Raw genomic sequence first — 27,167 nt, 5'->3', positions numbered from 1 at the left:
TTTGTTATCAGGGGAAAGGCAGGTTTGACATGACTCATGGAGGTGAAAGGGATATTCCAGAAAAGCTGAAGATAATAAAGCATAACTCTGTTCCTTAGCAACTACACATTATATTTACTTTTCACACCTGCCTCTCTGACAGCAGTGACACCCTCTTCTCAACTTAAAAAAATTTCAAAGATGAACAGGCTGCACTTAGTTCTTATAGCTCCATTTCCTCAGTTTACAGTTCATAGCACAGACTATCAGAATCATAGAGTCACAAATATAAGGGAGGTTAGATACTGCAGGTGGTTTGTTCTAAGTTATTTATTTTAAATCTAAAGAAAACAAGGCCCAGGGTGGTTGAAATATATCAGTGAGCTTGTGCATCTACAGCACTTTTTTATCACTTATTACAGTTGTTCTTATACATGATTTTTACTACACTTGAAGTTAAGTTTTTTTAGTCTTTTTTTCCTTAGCTTTTTTAGTGCTTGACACACTGAAAATGCTCAATAAATGTTCATCAAATTGAACTGAATTATTGAATAGAATCCAGTCATAATGTAACTCCTGGTCTTGTCATCTTTCCATTATTCCAGGTTTTCAAATTATGCTTCAAGGAATCTCATTGGCAATACAGGAAGGGCTATAATCCCAGCACTTTGGGAGGGGGAGGCGGGCGGATCACCAGAGGTCAGGAGTTTGAGACCAGCCTGGCCACCATGGTGAAACCCTGTCTCTACTAAAAATACAAAAATTAGCCGGGCATGGTGGCAGACACCTGTAATCCCAGCTACATGGGAGGCTGAGGCAAGAGAATTGCTTGAACACAGGAGGCGGAGGTTGCAGTGAGCCGAGATCGTGCCATTGCACTCCAGTCTGGCGATAGAGTGAGACTACGTCTCAAAAAACAAACAAACAAACAAAAAACAAGACAGAATCTCACCAGGGAAGCCCCTTCTTTATCTGTTTTATATATTGAACAATCAAGATCAATTCTAGTTGAAAAAATAATTATTGCTTAACAATTTTTGAAAACCACGTTACTATACTTTTAATATGGTTGATTAGAAAGGGTCAGGGAAAGGGGTCAGTTCAAACACAAATGAAGCTAAATATGTCTGAATACGGAGGAAAAAGGAACTCCAAGCATTGTTTTCATCAGAACAGTTAAAGACTTGAAGCCTTCTCAAAAGAAGGCCCAGTTGAAACAATAGTTTATCAGAGCAACAACTCAGATTGCCAGTTTGGACAGCACCCAAGTACTACTTAAGACTCCTCCACTCCCCAGGTTTATTTTCAGCATCATCCTCAAGCATAATGTGCTTTCCCAATGCACTATTGCAACACCACTACACATGAGGTAGAAATAGAAACCTTGCTAAACAGGTTCTGCATTTGGCAAAAGAGCCATGAATATGGGATATTTTACATCTCCATGCCTGGGGAAAATTCCTTGGTCTTTTTGGTTAACACCTTATAGAAATGTAATGCATGGAGTTCTCTATATGAGCACAAAGTAGACTAATTGATATGAAGAGACTGTAAATATGTGTGCAGCGGCAGATTTTGAACATTTGGATTGAACTGTATTTGACACAGCGCAATATCTGGAACTGGTTGGTCAAAACCTGCTTGTCTTGTTAAATTTCCTCTGTCCGAGGACACGGAATCTCTCTCTAATTTTACTTCAAATTTCCCTTTCCTTCATTTCTCTAAAAACATTAAATAAGAAAGAAGATAGTAAAGCCAGCATTTGAAGCCTAAGTATTGAAAGTCTTTGACAATTTCTGAAATCAGACTTGACATCTTTCCCCCGCCTTGCAAATTTCTTGAAGAAGTAAGAAGCTACATATAAGCATCATCATGTTTATTAAATTACAATGAGAACTCTCACTCAATCTTGACCAGAGCAGACTCTTAACTTGGAAGTAGAGTCCCACTAAAGGTAACTCTTGTGGTCACTCAATATTGTATTGGCATTTGCATATTAAATAGACATTTCAGTAGCATTTATTCAAATTGAAATGAATACTCTCAATTGAATTGCTAAAATATTGGAGGTGTCCACACTTGATAAACTAGTCACCTTTTTGCCATGTATTTTTCATAAATGCAATATAATCTTTTAAAGCACAATATTAATTTTTCTCAAGCCTTTTCCTCATCTTACTATTCAATGATTTGATATACTTTCTTTAATTCTGTTGAATATTTTCTAATTAAAAATGTAACATCAACAAAAATAACAGGAGTAAGCACCTTGTCTTATTTACTTCTGAAATCTAGGGATAGAGGAGTGCATGCCATATAGTTGGCCTTTAATTAATATATGTTGAAATAATTAATTAAAAGTATAAAGAAGAAAATAAAAGTCACTAACAATCCCACCATGAATAAACAGCTACTATTAAAATTTGAGTATTTCTATCCAAAGTATGTTTTCTTGAGCAGTATATTCAGGACTGACACCTTGCTGATACTCAGAAGTATGGCCATACTAATTGTTAATTTACAAAGGAAAAAACACAAACTGAAACTACAACTAAACTCCTTAAAGACCTCCATCTCCTTACTGGCTAGCCTATCCTTCCCAGGAAACCTTCACTAGGACCAGATACCTCAATAGTCAGTCCCTGGAACAACTTGTGGCTCTAGAAAACTGCTCCAGAACTAAGGTCTTCGTCTATTCAAACTGGCCAGTACTAGAGCCCTAATATTTGCCTTTTCAACCTATATGTATTTCTCTGGAACTGGATATAGCACCTCAGTTAGAATGTACTTGTCACCGTAAGTAAACACCGATCACTATAAAATAAATTACTGACTTCACCTTTAAAATAAATGCAATGAAAATTATCTTTTTGATTAAGTAATAATGCTCCTCAGAACATACAGGAACAGCAGTGTTCTGTTCCTGAACAAAGACCATGGATTAGAGTAGGGATGTTCTGGGTTTGAAAGGTGCATATATTTCTAATCATCTGGCCGTGGACAAATTACTAAACGATGATAAAATTCTGCTGTTACTACTTAAAATGAGAATAATAAAACTGTATTCATAAGAATGTTGTACAAATTGAGAGACAATTTGTAAGTAGTCTATGCTTAATCCACTGGAAGGCCATAATAAATTGTAATAACCAATTTTCTTAACACTCTAGTTGTTAACACATACCAAGAACTTTGTCTTGGTTTCCCCTGCATGAAGATAATTTTCTGCCAGGGAAAACGGAGGTATTGTCAATTATTTATATTTCAATTGTTTCACTTTTATAAAAATTCAGTCACAACCAGTCAGTTTCCACATGATACTTTCCATCTTTTGTTCATGACCTAGGAAATGGCATGGCATCTTGTTTCTTTTCTCCTTTTTTTTTTTTTTTTTTTGAGACAGAGTCTTGCTGTGTCGCCCAAGGTGGAGTGCAATGGTGTGATCTTGGCTCACTGGAACTTCCGCCTCCCAGGTTCAAGCAATTCTCCTGCCTCAGCCTCCCACATAGCTGGGACTACAGGCACGTGCCACCATGCCCAGCTAATTTTTGTATTTTTAGTAGAGACGGGGTTTCACCATGTTGACCAGGGTGGTCTCGAACTCCTGACCTCAGGTGATCCACCTGCCTTGGCCTCCCAAAGTGCTAGGATTACAGGCGTGAACCAAGTGTCTGGCCTTCTCCTTTTGTATTTAAAACTGCTGCCTCTAGAGTCAATAATTTAATCCCAAACTTATGTATGTTCATCATTATAGTGAGCATACAAAAAAAAAAAAAAAAAGGAATTGCACCATATTTCCAAAGAAGAGAACTAGCATTTACTGAGGACTTACAATGTCCTTGAGTTTGTGCTAGATATTTTTACATTAAGTCACATCATCTTCAAAACAACTCAGGCTAAGTAAACATTATCCATCTCACTCATTATATAAACAAACCGAGACTCTCAGAGGTTAAGTTATGTGAGGAAGTTACTTGGCTGGAATGCTGAATTTCTTCCATGGTTTATTTCAAACATAATTTGGAATAGAACTTTCTTGGCTATATAATCTGTAACTTCTTCCTAGGAAGAAATTAGCATCACAGATAAAACGTTTAAGCAAGTTTCTGATACAGCTAAAAGAGACAAGGAACTTCTGGGAGGTGAGCTGCTCATCCCACCAGTGGCCCATCAATCAGCAGTTCAAAGGCCCGTGACTTGACATGCTTTCCTTTCTGAGTCTAATAATATTTACTAACCTTTTTTTTTTTAATAAACATTTCTACTAAGATACAAATCTTTGCATTGGTCTGTTAGAGGACTTTTGCTTTATGGCAAAACTCATAAGATTATGATCCATGCTCATAGCTTAATTGTCTGAAAATATTTCTTTTAAGAGAACACTGTATCTTAATTTGTAGATATAGTGCAGTTAAATATGTCTGAATATAGAGGAAAGCACTGTTTTCATCAGAAGAGTTAAAGACTTGGAGACTTCTCAAAAGAAGGCCCACCTGAAACAATAGTTATCAGAGCCTTCTTTTGGCTCTCTATTCAGGAGTGGTATGTTAATTTACATATATTCTATGGTGCCCAGCACAGGTAATGGAAGAGAAATAAGGTCTGAATACATGAAGCCAGAAACTATGGGAAATTGTAAAAATTTCAACTAATCTATGAAAGACACTAGAGATTTTGCCAAATTCACAACAATCTTAAAAATGTACGTAATATTGCCAGTGATGTATTATGAAGCTGAAAGAAACTTTGAAACTATCAATAATAAAAACAGAATTAACCATGCTAGAGAAAGAGGAAAGACTGAATTACTTTTATATTCCCTTTATAAAATATTTTTTAAACATCATATAAAGACATAATTTAAAATCTCTAAATTTGCAGACAAATATAGCCCAAAAAGCATTACAGAGATGTGTTTAGCAGTTAGTTGATTAAAATATTTTCAACTTTCTGGATTTTGCTTTTTGTGTATGTTATTTTGGAGTTTTAAAAAATTTATAAATTTGTGATTTTTTCCATTCTCATTACTTTTGCACCTCATTTTGTATTGGTATTTTTGTAATCTTTTTCTTAAAAGGGGCTTCCAAAATTGTATATCTCTTCTCATGAATGGCTATAATGCATTAAAAACTTATGTGCCAGTCATGTTGTTACATATTCTACACATGTTTACTCATTACATCCTCATACCAGCTTCATGTGTAAGAAACTGTTCTATTGCTCTTTTACTGGTAATAATACTGTTCAAAAGTGAACTCGACTCTGCCCCAGGTTTCTCTGACTCCTCAATGTTACTAAAGTACTTATATTTAAAAGAGGGGATTCATAACAACTTTAATTGGATCTTTTTCATGAAAAAAAGATCCACGTGACTTAATACTTTCTTTTGCTTTTTAAACAAACAAAAAGTGAGGCAGATAAATAGAAAATCCTAGCATATCTAATCTGTTGTTTTCTCCTAATTCAGCACAAAAATTGAGTTCCTTTTCTGTAGCTAAAGAGCTTGTATGAACTGCCAGCTTAGCTAACCGTATGTTTTCAATGTTCCCTGCAAATTGTTTGAGGTATGTATAGTCCTTTCAATGGATGAGTAAGTCTTTTGTCATTGTTATTTGCTGCCTGTGGACTTGATTTCAAAATCTTCTTCAGGTCATGAATAAATTTCCTTTTCCTTCTGTCCCTACTTTTGAGCCAAGGAACAAATCAAGATTCTTCCTCAGAGTGTACACACCTTCCCAGGCATCTCACTCTCTCCTCACTCTATCTGCTTCAAGTTATGGCTCGTTGGTGAGAACACTCTGCTGCTGAGGTTATTATTTAGCTATAATAACTTTTTCTAACTAGACAGAAACAAATTAGATATGCCAGGATTTTCTAATTACCTGCCTTAAGTGCTTTTTTAGAAAGCATTAATAAATCATGTGGATCTTTTCCTAGCAGTGGTAAGATAAGTTATAATATTATCAAACTGTCAGTTTTGCCACTTCAATATATTTATGCCTGGTTGTAACCTCACTTAATAAGTTAAGTCCATGTAAAAATAGTTGATAGTTAATAAATTGGGCAAGAGTTGCTTAAACAGATTAGACTATATAACAAAATTAGGGTTTTAAAAGAATAAAGCTGCTATAACAGTACACTTCATCTCACAGGAATTAATCAGTTATGGTATCTCCACAAAACAGAATATCACGTATTGTTAAAGAGAGCCATCTCATTTTCCCGCAAGGCTGCCATTTGTAGGTTGAAGAGTCACTTGAATGCTGGAAAGAAAAGGCTCTATTTCAGAATTCTTCTAATAGCAGGAATCTACAGGGAGCCTATAACTCTCCATTTTAGCAATAGGCCTCTATCCCCATATTCTACACACAGCTTTCTGCCTGTGAACATGCACAATTGGTCCATCGAGACTAATATAATCGTACTTTTTAACCCTGTTCCTATCAGTTACTTCAATGAGCCCACAATTTCCAGATCATCCCTCACTCCCCAGGAACTGATCCTCACGCCACCAGGAACAGGGATTGCCTTTGTGATGATCGCCCGCTCCTTCCCAACTTTTGAAACAAATTCACTATTCCCTTTTTACACAAAGTCAAGGCAAAGCCTTTTGTATCCCTTCACCTTCTTACTCTAATTGAAACCTGGGACTCCCCTAAAACCCCACTTTCCATGTAGCACACTCAAGTGATAGCTCTTTGTCTCCTATGTCAATACGTACTGCTGAGATAGTGAATTTCTTGCTCCTCATTGCTGCTTTAGGACCATATTTCCTCCCTCCTAAACAATTTACAGATTTGAATCTCATATTATCAATTCATGCTTCCTACTGCCACTCCTTGTGGTAGTCATCTTCTGTCTCCTGGAGACACTTACCTAACATCTATGAAGATTTTAAACTCATGTCTTAATATAACTCTTACCAACATACTCCCAAAACTACTCTTGGAAATTGCTATATACACAGATAATCTTTCTAGTACCCTGGCTTCTCAGTTCTTTGATCTCTATCTTCAAAACTGTTTTCTCCTACTCGGTCTCACTCATGTGCTCCCACAACATACTTTTGATCAATAATAGCAGGCCTTCCATGATATTCAATAATTACATTCATAGTTCCAGTTCAATCCCTATAAACTGCAATTCCAACATTCTCTTGAGCCAGATTATCAATTCATTGATCCTATCATATTTTTACTATCCTTTCCTCCCTTTGTGCCTTCACTTTTGTCGTTATGTATCCTAATGGGCAATCATTATACTCACTTGGGTGCAAATGCCCTCAACTCTCTAGCTCTTGTTTCAGTTTGTCATAAGCCCATGGTTTAAATACAACCCTAGTTAAACCCATCACTCCATCTACTATCGATTTGTACTCATGCACATTAACAAAGCTGGAAAAAAGCACAGCTATTCTGAGTAAATTGTTTTATTTTATATTAATGATTCCTAACTTTGAGTAGATCTTTGAGGCTGCCATGCTGTAATACTTTCTCTCTCTCTCTCTTTTTTTTTTGAGACGGAGTCTCTCTCTTGTTGCCCAGGCTGGAGTGTAATGGCACAATCTCAGCTTCACTGCAACCTCTGCCTCCCGGGTTCAAGCCATTCTCCTGCCTCAGCCTCCCAAGTAGCTGGGATTACAGGCATCTGCCGCCACGCACAGCTAATTTTTTTTTTTTTTTTTTGTATTTTTAGTACAGACAGGGTTTCCCCATGTTGGCCTGGCTGGTCTTTAACCTCAGGTGATCCGCCCGCCTCAGCCTCCCAAAGTGCTGGGATTACAGGCGTGAGCCACCATGCCCAGCCACTTTCTCTCTCTTTTTTAAAAAAATATCTGATACCTATACTCCCATTACTCTCAGTTGACAATTTTTCTGTCTACATGACTACCACCAAAACCATATCTACCCACTTATCTAACCTTGTGTCCATATCCTCTACATTCTTACATGTTAGAAGATTTCTGCATCTCTAGTTAAGGCCAACTCTTCTTGTGAAATGGCTCCTATCACTAATCACCTACCAAAGAAAACTGCTCACAATCATATAAATGTGGCCAAGGAATGTCCTTAAGTGAAAAAAAAGTCAAGTTTCAGATCTGAATGGGCCAACGTTGAGAAGAATATTCTAAAAAGAAGAAAAAATAAACTTACAGCTGTCTCATGAATAGTATATTCACTTTTTGTTATTATTGTTGACAAATATATTAATATTTATTCAATCATTTATCAATTCACTCATTTAATCTTTCACTTATAAGTTTATCCAGCATTTACTCTGTGCAAGGCATTAATCTAACCCTGTGGATAAAGCAATGCAGAAAACAGACAAAAATGTAAGCTGTCATGAGCTGACTTTTCTAGTATGGGACTAGATGAGAAATACATACATAAATAAGATATACAGTATGTTAGATGGCAATAAGTGCTATGAAGAAAATGCAGCAGGGAGGAGTGAGAATAGGTCAGGAAAAAAGGGTTTCAGTTTTACAAAGTGTGATCAGAGAAAGCCTCTCTGGCAGGGAAAAATTCAGGTAAAAATAAAGAAGAGTTTACTCATTCATTTTTCATGAAATTAATATTCATTGAGTAACTACTATGTGCTGAGAGATGCAAATTCAAAATAATTTAATATGTGTTTGTACACTTAGTTGGATTCCTCTCAACATTTATTCATGCTGATACTGAAGCCTCAATTTTTATCATCTCCAAAAAAATTATTATATTTATAATTAATTAAGTCTAATTGAGTTTGACTACTAAGTGTCCAGTAACACACAATTACTTTATCTATTTTAACTTGACTCCACACACAACTAAGAAGTAGTGTCGCTTTCTTTATTGTACAAATGAGAAAATATTCTTGGAAATGTGATGGCAATTATCCAAGGTTATGAAACCATTAAGTGGCAAAACCAGGATTCAAAACAAAGAAACCGTGACGTGGTAGCCTGAGCTTGTTCTACCCAGCACACTGCTTCCTTGGTGATTATAAATCTGGAGAATCTAGCCAGAGACAGAGCCCCAGAGTGCTAACACTGAATAAAGATTTCATGGGGCCACTTGAGCGACAAAGTCTTTCTGCTAACATGTGCGGACTATGATCATGTCAGCAAAAGGATCATTCTGAAGAAAGTATTGTTTATTTTTTAAATGTTTCCATCATCTTGTAACAACGCTATCCTCTACCTTTTTTGTTTTTGTTTGGCTAGAACTGGAAGGGAAGATAAAAAGATATAGTGGACACTATGTGAGACCCTAAATAATACAGAAAAATACCCAAGAAAATATTTTAAACCTATGAACAGCTTCAAGTCCTATTAGACATCACATAGAAATTATTGAAAATGTCGGATTTACTACTCTGAATTTAATAGCTGCACAATGTCAGTGGTTTTGAAAATGATTGTGTAATCGCTAAAATAATTTTGTGAAATTATTTATCTCCTTATACAAAATTTCTTTCCATTATATATTTAAATAGTTGTAAAGGTTATGATTTCCAGTGCTTTATAAAAACGGACATTTTAAAATAAATTTATACTAGTATTTTATACCTAATTGTGTCTCTTTAAAAATATACCTTTAAAAAGCACTAATCTGTTGCAAAATTTAAATTGTTCATTTTTTCTTTAAATCTTTTTCCATTCAATTTCTACTTCAAAATATTTCTAATATATATTTATGTTTGAAAGTGTTGATTATCTTGCATAGTACTCTAAAATAATTTTTAAAATGAGATAGAAATTGTTTAAATTTTTAAAATTTCTTGTGACCATTAGGCTCTTACCTTAAAAAACAATTAGAATTGAGTAATCATCAGAAGTAATAAAACAATATAATCAATTTTAAATTTTAATGAATATTAAATGCAAAATCTAAGACTGTTATATTCTTAAGGATGTCAGTAGGATTTGTGTTCGTTTTTCAATTCATATTTTATATTGTTACAATATGGTATTTTCAATTATATATTTTATATTTCAAAATGTTTACTAAGAAAACATGTTCACATAAATATATAGATAGAAATGCAACAGGTTTTGCTATAGTCTTATCATTCGATTCTTTTAACTATGGTCGAATTAAATGCCCCAAATCACATAAAGATCTATCCTTTAAAGTTATTTTTAGTTGATTGACCAGGTTTACAACTTTCTTTAGCTCACCATTTATGTATGTATGCATGCTAGTATGTATACTTGCATATATGTATATGCAATATCATAACCTCTGCTTAACCAAGGGCATTGTCCTAGAATTTCCTTAACCCCAAAATGGAACATTTGACCTTTCCAAAAAGTTATAGTTAAGTGAAGAAGATCTTATTATAGCACCATATTACTTACCAGAGAAAGATAAACTTGAATAAGAAATAAACGTTAGCATTTATGAGAATAATCCCTCTATTTCTATCCTAATAGAATGTTGAAATAAATTAAATGTTATCCCCAAATACATTTCCCAGCCGTTAAATTCTATTTTATTTATAAAGAATATCATTAAAATACTCTCAAATAATAGATTCATAATGTAATTTATTTTACTATTATTCAAATATTTCTTTTTTGCTTAAAGTGCCCATGTCCCTATGGGGAAACAAACATGAATTCTACTTGTAGCCTGTATCAGACTAAATATGCTATCAGTGAATCTGATCAATGCAAATTCCCTACATGTGACATCAGCATCAAGATTTGATGCTATAGGGTTTGTACAAAAAGATGCTCTTTTGGATTCAAAACAATGTTTTCAATTAGTTTGAAGTGTGGTCCCAAGCTATGTCTGCTTCTGTATTCAGATCCATTAGTGATATTCATGTGTCTTCGTGTTCTGGAAACTCCACTTGAGAGTGGTTCTATCATTGCAGACTAGGAAGAGGTTTTTCTTCCTCCCAGTATGTATTGTGAAACGTAATTAATGAGTGTAAAGCAATTGGTGAGTGCCAGATGAAAGGCACCATAGTGGGTAAGTACCAAAAAAAATTATACGAGCACTGCACAGTGTGTCATCTCAGCTGGGTTTGCTGATGAAATTGCAGGTAATTATCTCTTATTGTGGAGTTCCTCTGGAGAAAGGAGGTCTAAAGTGGGATTGGTCTTACCTAGAACCTAGGACTGTATCTCAGTGAAACTTGTTTGTTTGGCTAGAAATTACTTTTTAACTCCAACTCCGTGAGTAAACAAAGGTTTCTGATAACAACTAAATGAGCTAAGTAACAACTGAGGCATTAAATTTATGTACAGTTTACATTTTATAAGTTTATTTCCAGATGTGCTCAAGACAGTGAGGGTAGGTAAGGTTTATCTCTAGGGTGAGGTCTAATCAATTGATTATGATTGTAAGGAGGGCAATGATGAATAGGATTCTGGGCCCACAGAAAGGGTCTTCAGGAAAAAGCAAGACGAGAAATTAGCGGGACTTTTATGGCAGTGAAAACGGAGAGCTATAGCAAAAGTGCATTGCAATGTTTATGCCTGCTATAAGCCATAATTACTATGGTTAAGGCAGAAGGGGATAATGATATTCCCACACATATTGCAGAAAAGGCCTAGGGAAAAGGTGCACCCAGTCCTGCCCAATCATGTTCAGTTCTCTAACTACAAACAGAAAATATATTTAGTTGGATTTTTACCTAAAAAGTGGCTAATCTGAAAATAAGCCATTGAATTTTATTAAGCCACTGTTCAGTAACTGTTTGATTAAATTTAACCTGCTTTTCTTCGTACCACAGTAGAGACAGCTTAAATATCTTTTGAGACAATATTTTTTAGGGGTTGGTTTAATTTCTAATCAAACTCTGAAGGGGCCTTTGGGCTTCAGAAAATTTAAAACTATAGAATTACCTTGTTCTTTCCTCGGGCCAATTAACTGGGCAGATTCTTTGCATTCCATTTGAAGCTTACTAGCTCCTGCATTTTAGCTAAAGTTTCGTTTCTCGCTCAGCAGTTGAAAACCTATCTCCTTGTGCAGCAGAAACCAAGTATGAACCTCAGGCATATTGAGCTGAACGGGCCTTGGCGCCATCCCCAAATGCTGATGTGCGGAAGATCCCAGTTTCACTCTTCTCCCTTTCATAAGCTCTGAAAGGAAGTGTAGGAAGTATGCCAAGTTGTTATTCAACTCTAGTATTTAATCAAGCATTACCTGGGCACTTCTGAAATTCTCCAGCTTCTAAAGTGAGAGTAAACCAGAGAGAACACAGGGTAGAAACTACTTAATCGAGAAGGCTCCTAGGATAAGTGAGGATCACATGGCCATTCTCAGGCCCCAGTTCCTCTCCAAACTCCTGAAAGTCAGCAAGAAACCGAATCTCAGTCGTGATAATTATTTTTCATGTAACACCTCACAGCGTTCTCAGGGATCCCAATATATGCTGCGAATTCACTTTGTGTTAAGTAGGAGTTTCTTAAAAAAACAATTTCAGTGGACCTCAGAATAGACGCCTCACTATTGACCCCACTACATTTTCTCTACTTAGGCTTTAAGTACACAAATAGGGCAATCTACTAGAGTACAGAAAAATTGTTTATTATTTCAGAGAATGTGGGGCTGGCATAGAGCAACAAGTGCAGGGCATGACTTGTTTGGATTCCTCACCTGCAAGGAGCCGGGGGGCCCAGCACATGTCAGAAATTCCTGCTATACCAGATGACTTTGCCAAAATCTTTGTCCTTTTTTTCACTTAGGGGGAAAAAAAAATTGATGACCCGTGTTTTGCTACCGCTGACGAGAGTAATACCTTGTCCCAAAGCTAAAACGATCAACCTATGAAAACTGGAGGGTTGGGCTTTTGTTGTTGTTGTTAAAGGCCTGAATGAGGTGATATCTTAGTGCTTACAGCTGAGAAGCAGGTCAGTCAGGTTCCTGGGCGCTCTGTTACACAAGCAAGATACAGCCAGCCCCACCTAATTTTGTTTCCCTGGCACCCTCCTGCTCAGTGCGACATTGTCACACTTAACCCATCTGTTTTCTCTAATGCACGACAGATTCCTTTCAGACAGGACAACTGTGATATTTCAGTTCCTGATTGTAAATAACTCCTAAGCCTGAAGGTAAGTGTGCGTTGGGTCACTTAGGTCTCTCGCTTTCTCTCTTTCACTCTCTACTCTCTCTCTTCCTTGATTATTTACCAAAGAGAATCGCAGTGGTCTGAACTTTGACAGAACAGCCTGGCAAGTAGCTACGGCAATCCTTGCAGAGACAAGTAGTTGTTTTATTAAGTAATGACCTTCCAAATGAGTATTTGCACTCCTAAATGAGTTAGCTTTAAAAATTACTGCCAAATTTGCTAGATTACGGAACCAGCAGAAGAGTTACATAAAAGCCTTATTTAAAACAAACGTGACTATGAAATAGAATTTTCTTAAGTCAGATCTTAGTAAAGGTTTCAAAATGTTTAAAGTGGAAGTGGCAGCATGAATATAAATTGAATCTTAGATTTAAATTATGCATTTGTGCTGAAAGGTTTTTGCTTTAAGTATTAGAGGTTTTTGCTTTAAGTATTAGAATAGTTTTGGAAAAAATCTTCTAATAAAATAGTTTAGAAGCTTCTATAAATCTTTTTCAAAGATTTTCTTAATTAAAAAGTTGGGAAACTGTTGTACAGTACATATAATTATTTAGCATGATATGTGTACATGTCTAACTTTCACTGGAAATCTAAAAGGTTACATCAGTTACTACAGAAAACATCCTATGAAATGAAAATGTGGTAAAATTTCTTAAAATTATTTTCATTTTGTGGCTATATAAGCCTCTTTTTTTATTAAAAGGATGCTGATTTCCATTTATCTACTTTCTATTTAATCTGTAGAGGCTGCTCCTATAGACATTACAGTATGATACAGAAGGCTGGAAACCCTATGCTTGAAAATTTTGATCTAGAACTTTCCTTTCAGAGAAACTTTCTTTCTTTCTAAGCTTGACACTCATCACCAATTATTTAAGTATTGAAGTTTATGACTGAAAACTCCCAAGGTAGCAGGTCATATGACAAACTCTACATTTTTCCTGTAGTTACGTAGCCTAAGTCTTTTAGCCAGAATAATGTTCCCAAACTTCTGAAATTTGTTTTTTTCTTGAAAGAAAGCCAATCTTTTCTTTTTTATTTTTTCTTCCTTTTTACACCAAATAAAAGTAAAATGAGAGGCCTAAGTTTCTCAGGCACAATCCTTTTTCTAGTTGGTTACGCTTCCAAAACCCTCCCATAAAAGAGGCATTTTTAGAAGGATGTCTTATGTCCTCATTTATTGTTGCTCTTGAATTTAGGAAACTAAAAATACTGTCCAACATTGGAAAAAGTCACTCAGAGTAACACTCAAGTTCTTCCTGAGATGTTAGCTACATAGCAGACAGAGTTTTCTTTGAGAGACAAACAAAACCCATCTGTCTTAATTTGTAGCCTAAGATCTGTGAGAAGACATGATCAAACACAACTTGGAGAAAAGGCAGCCCAATGTATAGTCATCAGTGATTTTACTATAGAAACATGTTTTTATATTATGCCTGCAGTATACCTGAACTGATGATTCTATTTAGGATTTCTGATTTTGATTCTGTTTAGAATGACTAGCATTTCTTTGCCCTTATATCGGTTAATTACCTGACATAAACCAGGACATCTCCTTATTTCCAAAGCTTGGTATAAAATAAGTATGACCCACGATTTCAACAGAGAGCCTGGACAGAATAATGACTTTATGCATTTAAAAGGAAGCAAAAATATGGACAGTGAATGTGGGTTTGCTTCCCTTACTGGCCAGAGGTGTTTTTTGTTTTTGTTTTTTCTCATCACCTTCTGCAGCCCTCCGTACAAAAGTAGTAATGTGAAACCACTTTCCAGTGCCAATAACAAAGAAGGCGAAAGTCGTGTTCATTCTCCCTCTGTAGAGGAGTTGTTCTAAAACAGTGACACTATGAAAATATATTTTAAAACTAGTTAAATTTTAAAACAAAAAAATGTTAATATATACAGGAAAGTTTAGAATCTGTATTTAAGGTATCACAAAGGAACTGGAAATCCTCCTTTCTTTTTCTGTTCACTTTATAGTAATTCTACCCTTAGAAGGTTTTCGAGTTTGTGATGATCCTAAACCTCTATTTTATAACTTCAAAATTTCTCTTAGGAGCTACCACCCAGATGCAAAAAGAGGCAAAGATCAGGAGGTGAAATCATTACTGGGTTCTCCTGATTTCTCTCCCTCTGCAATTCTACTTTTCTTTCATCCCACCTTCTGTCTGCCCCCACAGTGCACCTGGCTGACAGATGAACTTGGGTGCACTCAGGGATACCATCCATAATCCATCATCATTTCAGCTTTATAAAGCAAGTATATAACATAGAGTTAGATATTTGAACTCCAGAGATGGAGGGAGGCTGAAAGGAAAGCACACACAAAAGTAAAATATATATAGATTTCATTTGTTGCCCTCTGGAGTTGCTGTCCCACCTCCATTAGGCTTCTGTCACTTGCAATGTGCTTTGTTCAGTTGGCAAGAGGTCAAACTTCGGCCAAATCTCCTGGACCTTACTCCAGCAAAATTTCATGGTGGGGTTCTGAATAGCGGATGACTTCAATTCCTGGCTGCTTCTACGACTTTAAGATGAAAGGGACCTGAGTAAGTGGCGTAACCTGGCTCTCCTAGAAGCCAGGCAGCAGAGGCAAACTTGTCCCTACTGCAATGTCAGGACAATCCGTCTTCACAAAAGCCTTATCTGTAGTGTATAAATTTCTGAATAAACCATAAATATTTAATAGTATTCACAACATACTGAACTACCCCTCTCTTCCATTTCTCTCCTTTTCCTGGGAGATAAATTATAGGCAGTAACAGAGTGCTTCGCACGTTTAGGGTGTTGATACCCTAGGTTTTCAAGTTACAATCAAAAGCTGGGTAAAGGAATGAGAGATCCCCTTGGTGGTTCAATGTCACAGGCAAGGTGAAACAGGAACAACAGGATTCACTTTATTGACTCTTGATGTGTAGATTTTCATTACAGGCAGGGAATGAAAGCTCAATGCCATGTCTCTCACATAATATTATAAGAAAAATAGAAGAACAGCTAAGGACATTTTTCCCGCCACTGGTGACCACTTTATTAGGAAGAGAAAAATAGCAAAACAACTAGATATAGAGAAAATAAATCGAATGCCATAATAATGCTGAAGATAGTGGCTAAGTACAATTGACAAATTAGATCACATGCAGTAGATAATGAAAAGGAGCATTATGTTTGCTGTGAACTTTGCAGAGTTCACAGGAGAGAGATGTTTCTGAAAAGGTACACATAACTATTTTTAAACTAAACTGAATTATATTTTAAACACACTAGGTGAGGCATCAATTTAAGTAAATATTGGTCAACTACAGGTGCCAGAGATAATCATTCATGCTTTGTAAATGCTAATCTGTAAACTTCATGGTAAAGATGTCCATCTAGAAACCATAATAGACAGTTGTCGTGATTTTCTTAAATTACAGCAAAAGCATATTTAGTGTACTTAATGGGTTCTTTGAAGATAGAAAGACTTATATTATCAGTGTTTTGTAAAAATGGGATTATAAACTGCTCTGGTTAAAATAATTAAATTTGGAGAGGCTGTATTAAAAAAAAAAACTATGGTAGGAAGAAGTTCTAAAAAGCAGCTGTGTACCAAATTCTATATTCCTTTGCAACTTATGTTACAAAGATGAATACTGACTAGCTTTAAATCAGACATGTCAAGGTTTGAATCCAAATCCGATCTCTCAGTTACTAGCTGTGTGTCCTTGGACACATTACTTACATTATTTATGTCCCACTTAATCATCTGTAAAGTGGGATTAATAAGCCCTTCTTCACCATTTGTTTATTTTTGGTTAGCATTAAATGGAAAATATGTAAAGCAGCTGATATATCAAATGCATAATAATATACTTTCCAATTATGTTAAACATTTTTAGAACAATCTGAATTTCTTAGTTGTCACAGAAAAGTGAATGAAATATCAATAAGCGGAATGATCACAAATACAAACACCTATGTAATCACAACCAGGTTGAGAAATAGAGTATCACCAGCACACAACGTCCTTCCATGCTCCACCCAATCAATTCTGTTTACTTCCAGTAATAAAGCCCTTTCCCAATCGTAACATTGTAGCTTTTTGCCTGTTTTTGAACTTTATATACATGAAATCACACAATACTACTGGTGTTTCAAGCAGTGCATTATGTTTGTGATAATCATCCATGTTGTTGCATGCAGCTCTAGCCTGTCAATTTTCACTATCTGAATATACCACAGTTTATTATCCAATCTGTTACTAATGAACACTTAGGTTTGAGGCTCTTATAAATAATGCCGCTATGAATGTTCTCATATGTCTGCCAGCTTTTCTTTTTAAGTAGATTTTTCTTAAGTGATAACCATAGGGCATGGAAGATAAAATATGTCTAAAATTCTGGAAGTATATGATTATGCAATTGCTTGCTAAAAGCTTTTGAAGAGAAGTATCAGATTTTGAAGATAACTAACATATATTATAGATATATTTACGTTGTACCACATGTGAGAAATTATTATGTAAGAGAGGACTTGCTACTTAAAATCAACACATAACTAGTGGGAGTGTTTAGAAGCTCTGTAGACCCTAATGAAAAATCAACAAGGCTGAAAATATTTGTAAAAATTTCAGAGAGCTGTTGAGAAATGGCACACAATACAAGAACTAAGTAACAGCACTTGTACCTCCTCCCTTTTCCTCTCTCAGTCAGCATGGAGGCTTTCAGTGAAAAATAAGGTTCAATTCAAAAACATGAAATCAGTACTCAGATTTTATTGCTTGAGAAAAAAAGTCTATTTTTTTAAAGTAAATTTTCCATTAAAAGCACTTCAAATTTTAGCCTCTAATGAGATTGGAGTCAGTTGACTTGGCTTTAAATATTGCCTCTTCCATTTTCCAGCTTCTGTTACTAGCCATTGTGAGCTTCAGTTTCTTCATCTGCAAAATGGGCATAATACAATCTATTCTTGCCACATCAAGGGATTGTTGTAAGTATCAAATAAGATGATACTGTAAACTTTGTAACCAAAAAGACACTGTAGATATATTATTATATTTGAATATTAAATGGAGGTTAGCATCTATTAAGTGTTTACTTTAGGCTAGATGTTGTTTAGAGTGCTGCTACCTAAGTCAGCCCATTCAGTCTTCAGAACAACACTCTGAAGTTAATTATAATGATGATAAAGCAACTGCTTATTGTGGTGATTATTTTTCATGAGTTATTTGTGTCAGAAGCCAGAATTTGAATATAAATCTGATTTCAAAACATTTTCCTATATCACCCTATTTATGAATTGTGGCACTTCCACACTTAAGAGGCGGAATGATGTGCCTGGATTGGAGATTAGGACCCAATCTACAATTATCTAGCTTATTTTTCCACACACACCCCAACCATATTCTTCTTTTATAAAATAAGAGAGTAAGATTAAAGAATATCCTTAAATCTAGAAGGCTTCTGAATCTCCCCAGTTAGGGATTAAGTAGCAAGAAGGACATCATGAAATGAAAAGTATTGTGGAAAAGGGATACATTCAAATTCAAATAATTCAAACTAGATACTAATAAAATGTATTCAAGGGTATTCCTGACTGACTCACTTTAAAAAAATCTAATATATGGTGCATTTAATGTATAGTCAGTAATGTCATTTTCATAATAAATATTTCAAATGACAATTCAAATAAAGAATGCGTTTTCTTAAATAGATTGAAGAAATCAGCCAGCTCTACATGGTCTATATTTACAATATTTTTAAAATGTTATTTAACAGTTCATATACATGTTTTAAATATACGTGTATGTGTGAGTGGGTGGGTTTTTATGGTTTTCTTCCACCTTTTCCCAAGCTAAATGGTCTTTGAAATAGCAGTGTGTGGCTTGAGGAAGTTTTTGCATGGCATTTCCCTAGAAGCAAGCAAGGAAGAAAGATTACGTGGAAAGCAGTACTCAATGGCACTAATTTAAGTACATAATCCAAAATAAGCAATTTTGGAATAAAAATATGATATTACCACCTCTATATTATGTCTAGATTTTTATCACTTTAAAATATATAGATCCATTTAAAAACTCAGAATGTTTTATTTAAGGAATTCAAATGATGGTTATTTTCTTTCAGATTCCTTTAAAAAAAAACCAATACCAAAGAAGCCTACAATGTTGGCCTTAGCCAAAATTCTGTTGATTTCAACGTTGTTTTATTCACTTCTATCGGGGAGCCATGGAAAAGAAAATCAAGACATAAACACAACACAGAACATTGCAGAAGTTTTTAAAACAATGGAAAATAAACCTATTTCTTTGGAAAGTGAAGCAAACTTAAACTCAGATAAAGAAAATATAACCACCTCAAATCTCAAGGCGAGTCATTCCCCTCCTTTGAATCTACCCAACAACAGCTACGGAATAACAGATTTCTCCAGTAACTCGTCAGCAGAGCATTCTTTGGGCAGTCTAAAACCCACATCTACCATTTCCACAAGCCCTCCCTTGATCCATAGCTTTGTTTCTAAAGTGCCTTGGAATGCACCTATAGCAGATGAAGATCCTTTGCCCATCTCACCACATCCCAATGCTACACCTGCTCTGTCTTCAGAAAACTTCACTTGGTCTTTGGTCAATGACACCGTGAAAACTCCTGATAACAGTTCCATTACAGTTAGCATCCTCTCTTCAGAACCAACTTCTCCATCTGTGACCCCCTTGATAGTGGAACCAAGTGGATGGCTTACCACAAACAGTGATAGCTTCACTGGGTTTACCCCTTATCAAGAAAAAACAACTCTACAGCCTACCTTAAAATTCACCAATAATTCAAAACTCTTTCCAAATACGTCAGATCCCCAGAAAGGTAAATATAAATGAATTTAACTTTCCTTTTGTGTGAAACTGAAATTCCAAATAAGTCATGCAGAGTAAGTCTAAGGAATCACCATGCTGGAAAAACAGAAGAGAACACAATAGCATGGATTTTCTCACTTTTGAGGGATGATCATTATAGTCACTAGAAATAGTGAAGTGGTTTTAGGGCTTCAATGAACATATACTAGTCATTTCTCTTTGGGGGTGTAAGGAGACAATGGGACAAAATGTGAAGTTAGGTTAGGTCAAGAAAAGATGGAGACTGAAGCAATGGTACAGCTTTGACATACTAGGTAACAATTTTCAATTAATCTTGAAAAGACTACCTGAAATTTCACATGCTCATGTGAATACTATACAACTGAACTTATATATATATGTATATATATATGAGTATATATGTATATATATGAGTATATATATGTGTATATATGAGTATATATATGTGTATATATGAGTATATATATATGTATATACATGAGTATATATATGAGTTTCTAAAAAGTTGAACAAAGTAATGAATTTATAAATTATCTGTCACAATCACAAACAATTTATTATGTGGACATTTTTATGTTTCATTTAAGGATTATGTCAATCTTTTCCATTTGAAACATAAAAATTGTTTTACATTTTTCCATAAAATGAAAAAAAACCTAAGTTTTAATAATTCATTCTTGTTTTGTTTTTTGAGGTCTAATGTATTTTCCCCCCTTGAAATTTTTTTTAATAATTTGTTTTCCTCCAAGAACTCACTTCCAGTGTGGTTTACTTAAGGATTATATTAGTAATGTAAAAACCAAATCATATATACAAATTCCTGTTTGAATGTTGTTGCCAGTGTGTAGGAAAAGTTTTAAATTCTGAAATATAGGCTTTTTATAATACCACGATCAATATATTGTATATGTACATTTAACTATGATTTTAACATATCTTGTCATTTTTAAAAATGCTTCCTTTCTTTTGTCTATCTAAACCTAATATACATATTGAGAATACTGAGTACTTACTCTTACCGTTGCTATTTTATGTAAAAAAAATTTAGTTAGCTTACTTCTCTTTTAGTACCAAGTTTACTGTACTCTAACATGAAAATTAATTTTTTTAGAAATGAGATTTTATATAGAATCAGAGACCCTGCAAGACCCTTTGCCTACCTAATTAATGAGTCCCTCAAAAAAAGAGAAGAAAAAAAGAGAAATGTACTAAATTTCAGTTCAGAGAACATTTAGTTTATTGAAAATTTAGTCTTCAAATAAGATACCGAGTGAAAAGAATAATACAGTGAAATTTTGAACTCCCATAAGCTCAGGCCTAGAAAACTGTTCTTGATATGCAAGGCACTGAAGTTATCTTGCCTTGGTTTATTTGTGGTGTTTGGAAATACCTTCTATCAGGATACACTGATTTTTCCTTGTAGTGACTTCTTATTTGTTTATCATGGACTCATTTTCTATTACCCACTTACTCCTATTGGCTTTTAACCTTTGAATTATTTACAGAAACAAGTGCAAAGTTCATTTCATCATTAAAGTTCAACACTGATATTAGATCTTAATGGAGTATGCACATGGCATTTCAGTGCCACTGATGTTAATAAGAACAAGACACAAGACACGGCTATAGAGCTAAGACTTAGAAGTATTTCAATGTAATTAAAAATTAGAAGTGTGGTTTTATCAACAAATATGTTTGCCCATATATCCCAAATAGTACTTTATAGGACACACACACACACACACACACACACACACACACAGAGAAACACATCATTATCTAATTTTAAAATGTTAAACATTCTTTGGTATATGGAAAGTTCACATGTATAGAGTTCGGTTCTTTGAATAATTATTTTATATTTCTTTAAATTTTTTTTGTCCTGTAGAAAATAGAAATACAGGAATAGTATTCGGGGCCATTTTAGGTGCTATTCTGGGTGTCTCATTGCTTACTCTTGTGGGCTACTTGTTGTGTGGAAAAAGGAAAACGGATTCATTTTCCCATCGGCGACTTTATGACGACAGAAATGAACCAGGTAAAATCTATTTTCAATACTTCACCTGGGCACAGTGGTTTTAATTAAATGAGGATGCCAATGTTCACTGCATTGCCTAGAAGGTAATTCCAAAAGAATTCATATGAATGAACAAACTAAAGACTTATTCTGATCCACCTTCTGTTTATCAAAGAACAAAACCAAAATAATTATAGACCTGTGAGTGAAATTTAAAAAACATTTGAACTGTTGCTCATTGCATCAAAATTGGTTTTAAATAATAATCCAAGAATCTAAACATATGTATAAAATTGGAAGATAATGAATGGTAGGACATTCAGAAAAAATGACCAGTTTTGTTAGCAAGTGACGGCAAAGCTATTCCTTGCCATTGTTAGATCATTAAGTAGCAGTAATTTGAACAAAGATTGATTCTAATTTGGAGCTCTTTTAAAGTTTATACAGATACAGCAGCCCTCCATTAACCATCTTAATGAGGCTCTAAAACAAAGCATCTAAAAGTTGCATATTTGCACACACAGTCACATTGTACCTTAATTCAGGAATTTTCCACTCATATGATGGAAAAGGCCAACCATAATATCTATGAATGAGAAATATGTATACTAAAAATAAGGTTGTCAGTTTGTGCTTTAATAATATAATATCAATTTGATATTTGTTTTAATGCTTGGTTCATCTGCAGTTTTATACTTCAGGGAAAAAAATATGTGTTTTCTGGTTTGCACAAGGGATTCTTGTCACCATAACAAATAATTAAATGCTTCTGGTGGGTCCCATTGATGAAGTCTTACTGAATTTGAGTTTCGATGAGTTCAGATATAACTGATATATTTCTCGTATTCAGAACCAAATCTGTAAATTATAAATGTAACTGAATTCTGATGGGTTTCTAGGAACTAATACAAAACAAAAAGTACCATTCTTCAAAAATTAAAGGATAGGATTTATAACGGTGGTTTTCAACCATTTTTTAAACTTTGAATCTTGCCTTTACATGTAATCTCATGTAAAAACTCAATCTATCAAAAATTGATACAATCTAAACTGCTGTGATAGAGGCATAAAAGAATAACTCAATCCACAACAACTGTTTTATCCATCAAAGACAGCTTTGAGACACCTCTCCCAAAGACCTAAGGTTCCTGGGAGCCCAATTTGTAAACAGATGGCTAAAGGAATAAGTAGATAAGCAAATGATGATACCTAAGTGAATAGTTTACTGATGTAATTAATAATTAGTTATTGCATGTAGTACTTTAAGATACCAAGAGCATGTCCAGTTTTGCTTTGAAAATGAATTCAAGATCTTTAGGAAATAATGACTATTCGTTTAAAAAGAAAACTAAATTTCCACATCAACAATCAGAAAACATCAAGTACATGGTAACTTGAATCGATCAGAAGAAAACATAAGCTCCCACAAATACTTCTTTTATCTCCTCCACCTTAAATGGTTTAGCCATCAAGATACTGTGATATTTGGTAAAATAATAACATTAATTTAAAAATTATTGACTTCACTTAAAAAAATTTTACACCAGAAGTGACAAATTCTGAACATGTTGACAAGGCTTTGAAATCACAAGATTCAAAAGTCAATGAGGTATGGTCTACACTTCTTTATGCAAGGTATTGATGTACTATACTGGTCTCTTCTTTAGTTCCTTTACTTTGAGTCCATCAACAGTAAAATTTTGGAAGTAAAACTGTACTCTTAGTCTTATAAAAAAATGAAGCTTGAAAAACATCTACTTATTTAAAATTTTAGAACTAAAATCTAAAAAGCCCATATAAAAATATATTTATTTTCTCATCTAGAATAATTCCTATAACTTGGTGGATGCCTGAACATGAATCTTTCAGAGTATCACTGTGAAACAGTATTATTTTGTTACTTTTTTAGTTCTGCGATTAGACAATGCACCGGAACCTTATGATGTGAGTTTTGGGAATTCTAGCTACTACAATCCAACTTTGAATGATTCAGCCATGCCAGAAAGTGAAGAAAATGCACGTGATGGCATTCCTATGGATGACATACCTCCACTTCATACTTCTGTATAGAACTAACAGCAAAAAGGCATTAAACAGCAAGTGTCATCTACATCCTAGCCTTTTGACAAATTCATCTTTCAAAAGGTTACACAAAATTACTGTCACGTGGATTTTGTCAAGGAGAACCATAAAAGAAGGAGACCAGTAGCAGAAATGTAGACAGGATGTATCATCCAAAGGTTTTCTTTCTTACAATTTTTGGCCATCCTGAGGCATTTACTAAGTAGCCTTAATTTGTATTTTAGTAGTATTTTCTTAGTAGAAAATATTTGTGGAATCAGATAAAACTAAAAGATTTCACCATTACAGCCCTGCCTCATAACTAAATAATAAAAATTATTCCACCAAAAAATTCTAAAACAATGAAGATGACTCTTTACTGCTCTGCCTGAAGCCCTAGTATCATAATTCAAGATTGCATTTTCTTAAATGAAAATTGAAAGGGTGCTTTTTTAAGAAAATTTGACTTAAAGCTAAAAAGAGGACATAGCCCAGAGTTTCTGTTATTGGGAAATTGAGGCAATAGAAATGACAGACCTGTATTCTAGTACGTTATAATTTTCTAGATCAGCACACACATGATCAGCCCACTGAGTTATGAAGCTGACAATGACTGCATTCAACGGGGCCATGGCAGGAAAGCTGACCCTACCCAGGAAAGTAATAGCTTCTTTAAAAGTCTTCAAAGGTTTTGGGAATTTTAACTTGTCTTAACATATCTTAGGCTTCAATTATTTGGGTGCCTTAAAAACTCAATGAGAATCGTGGTAAAAAAAAAGTTAACCAAAGAATATACCTGTACATAATTTGTACAGTTTTAAGTTGTTAGATAGGAACTGGATTTCTTATGTATTAGACATTACTGCTCAATCATAATGGAATAGATTCTGCATCCTTAAATGTATGAACCATAAGGTTAAAAAAGATGAATGGAAATATCAAACAACTTTTTACTGAGCATCAGTTTCATAAGCAATAATATAAGAAGATTAATTTGGATTCTAGTATGTTTCAGTTTGTTTTTAATTACCACCTTCCTTTGGTAGAAAAAATATGTTCCTTGATGTAGGAAAGTCTAGGTTTTAGAGATTAGAGGATGAGATCAAGAGTTAAATTCCTAAAGAAGCACTGAATGTATGAAGAGAGCAAACAAAGCAAGTACCAACCTAGAGGCTTTATTTTTGAATTGATTCATGGTGTGTGTGTGTGTGTGTGTGTGTGTGTGTGTGTGTAACACAGAAACAGCTTCAGAAAATAAGGGATAGAAAGTAATGAAGAACGCACTTACCCCATATTGCCATAAAAATAGCAAAGAAGACTGTCCCTCCATTATCAAACAAATATGTCACCTGAGTAGAAAACAAACAGAAATATTAGTCATGCAAATTGATTATAATAAGCCAGTGAATACTGTTTGCACTCAGGTACTATGATTTTTTCTCAAATAGAATCATATTATTTTATAGTACAGAAATATTATATATGAATTCCTTTCATGGGTCTTGCAACAATTTCACATGATTTTTCTCATGGGGAGAGGTGAAGAAACAACATTAGCCCTCTTCTCTCCTCTCTTGATTCCCTTTATACCCCACCATCATTTCTGATTATAAATAATTCTACCATTCTATGGAAGTATTTGTGGGTCACCGATTGTCAAACTACTTACTGAAAGTTGTATGAAATTAGTTTTTCAGGTGAGGCATTCCTAGTTGCAATTCCTGTTAGCAAAACTTCTAGGAGTGGGGAAGTTGGAAAATGCAGGATTCTTCCAGTGAGCCAGCATTTCCCATAGCTAACCCTATTCTCTTAGTCTTTCAAAATGTAGAATGGGTCCAATAATGGCTATAAGATGTAATACATCCCATCTTAATTTGTTTTAAAAGTTTCATAAGTCACTGAACACTTATGAAACAAAGTGTTTTTTAATCAGATATCAACTGAAACTTCATAAAGGATGCATAGTTTTATAATGTTATTGAATCAAATTTTAAGGCTTGTATTGTTTGATTTTAATAAAGTATAAATTCAATTTACCTTTGCTTGTTTGCATTTGCATAATGCCCTCAGTATATATGTAACTTAGTGAGAGAAATTAAACTAACACAGTGAAGGCAAAAAATGTCTGGCCAGCACAAAAATTCCATAGAAACAATAGAGAAAATAGGGGCATTGTCCTCACAGGAGGGTGAGGACAATCATGGGTTAAAGAACAGTATTATAAGGAAAGTTGGAATGGAATGGTGTCCTCCTTGTTCAATCTGACATCCAGAGGGTGCTCAATGGGAGCATTAAAACAACAGTAATACATATTTCAGTTGTAACATCTGGAACACACTGCAAAATATATGTAAAGCAAGTCATCATAAATGTATTTTCCTATAATGTGGCATTATTGATAATATCATCATAGAAAAGATGCGCTCCCTTTGAAGGTTGGTGGATAGGTGCAAAATGTCCCATATGGCTCTAAAATTCATTGTTGGTTAAGGCATGGTATTTCTAAAAAATAATATAAAAATCAGTTTTCAAAACAATCATCAGTGTACATTTATATCAGGAGAGAAAAGGATCATAAAGAAATTCTCCCACAGAGCTCATAAAATTATACCCAGCAGGGAGTCAATAATTTTTGTTTCTCAAGATGTCCCACAGAGACACCTGAGGCTGCTGAACAGCTGAACAGCTGTCTGTTTTCCTTTGTAAACCAACATCATACAGGAAACAGTCTCTTAGAGTGTTAGAACAGACTTTACACATGGGGATTTAAAGGTCACCAAGAAATAATGGCCCTTCCCCGCTCTAGAAATAACCATGCTTTTAGAAAAGTGGCAAATAAAAAGCCATCCTTAGTAGCAATTGTGTTGCATGAACTTATCATAGTTTGTGTAGTATTTTCCTTTAAAGTGCTTCTCATTTTTTTTCTTACTAGGTTTGCTAACAAATCTTTCAGGCATTTTAAGTCAATAAATTTAAACATTAATAGTTTAGGAACATCTTCATGAGATAAAGTTGGAGTACATGTAATATTCTTGTAATGTGGGATTATATACATCTAATGGGAGATAAAGCTAGAAGGAGCATTAGAGAAGACTTCAGAACTTGCTCTGAGGAAGAGTACAACAGTGTTTAATCATGTGTTAGATTTACCAAGCTATTACACATGGGATGTATTATGACGTGGGAGATCATAGA

At 34.6% G+C, this 27,167-nt stretch overlaps 2 protein-coding genes across 4 annotated transcripts in view; one reads left to right on the top strand and one right to left on the bottom strand.

Annotated features, from left to right (window-relative positions):
- The window catches only part of ANO3 (anoctamin 3), a 473,946-nt gene that overhangs the window by 78,489 nt on the left and 368,290 nt on the right, over positions 1-27,167 (bottom strand). For all 3 annotated transcript variants that reach the window (XM_054661268.2, XM_001134720.8, XM_016920588.4), the window contains one exon: positions 25,261-25,321. In XM_054661268.2, coding sequence (XP_054517243.1) covers positions 25,261-25,321 — 61 coding nt within the window. The remainder of the gene's footprint in view (positions 1-25,260; positions 25,322-27,167) is intronic.
- Positions 12,813-26,008, top strand: MUC15 (mucin 15, cell surface associated). Its single transcript, XM_001135055.7, has 5 exons — positions 12,813-13,033; positions 17,928-18,015; positions 19,152-19,883; positions 21,783-21,932; positions 23,821-26,008. Exons 2-5 carry the CDS (start codon positions 17,973-17,975, stop codon positions 23,979-23,981), a joined length of 1,086 nt encoding a protein of 361 aa, XP_001135055.2. The 5' UTR covers positions 12,813-13,033; positions 17,928-17,972; the 3' UTR covers positions 23,982-26,008.

The sequence above is a fragment of the Pan troglodytes genome, chromosome 9 (genome assembly GCF_028858775.2).
Source record: "Pan troglodytes isolate AG18354 chromosome 9, NHGRI_mPanTro3-v2.0_pri, whole genome shotgun sequence".
In the NCBI taxonomy this organism is placed as follows: domain Eukaryota; kingdom Metazoa; phylum Chordata; class Mammalia; order Primates; family Hominidae; genus Pan; species Pan troglodytes.
This window is presented reverse-complemented; position numbering and strand designations above follow the sequence as displayed.

Coding starts and splice junctions, on each gene's coding strand:
- MUC15 (XM_001135055.7), top strand. CDS start 17,973: ATGGGCATAATACAATCTATTCTTGCCACATCAAGGGATTGTT. Junction 18,016..19,151: donor TGCCACATCAAGGGATTGTT/GTAAGTATCAAA, acceptor ATTTTCTTTCAG/ATTCCTTTAAAAAAAAACCA. Junction 21,933..23,820: donor TGACGACAGAAATGAACCAG/GTAAAATCTATT, acceptor TTACTTTTTTAG/TTCTGCGATTAGACAATGCA.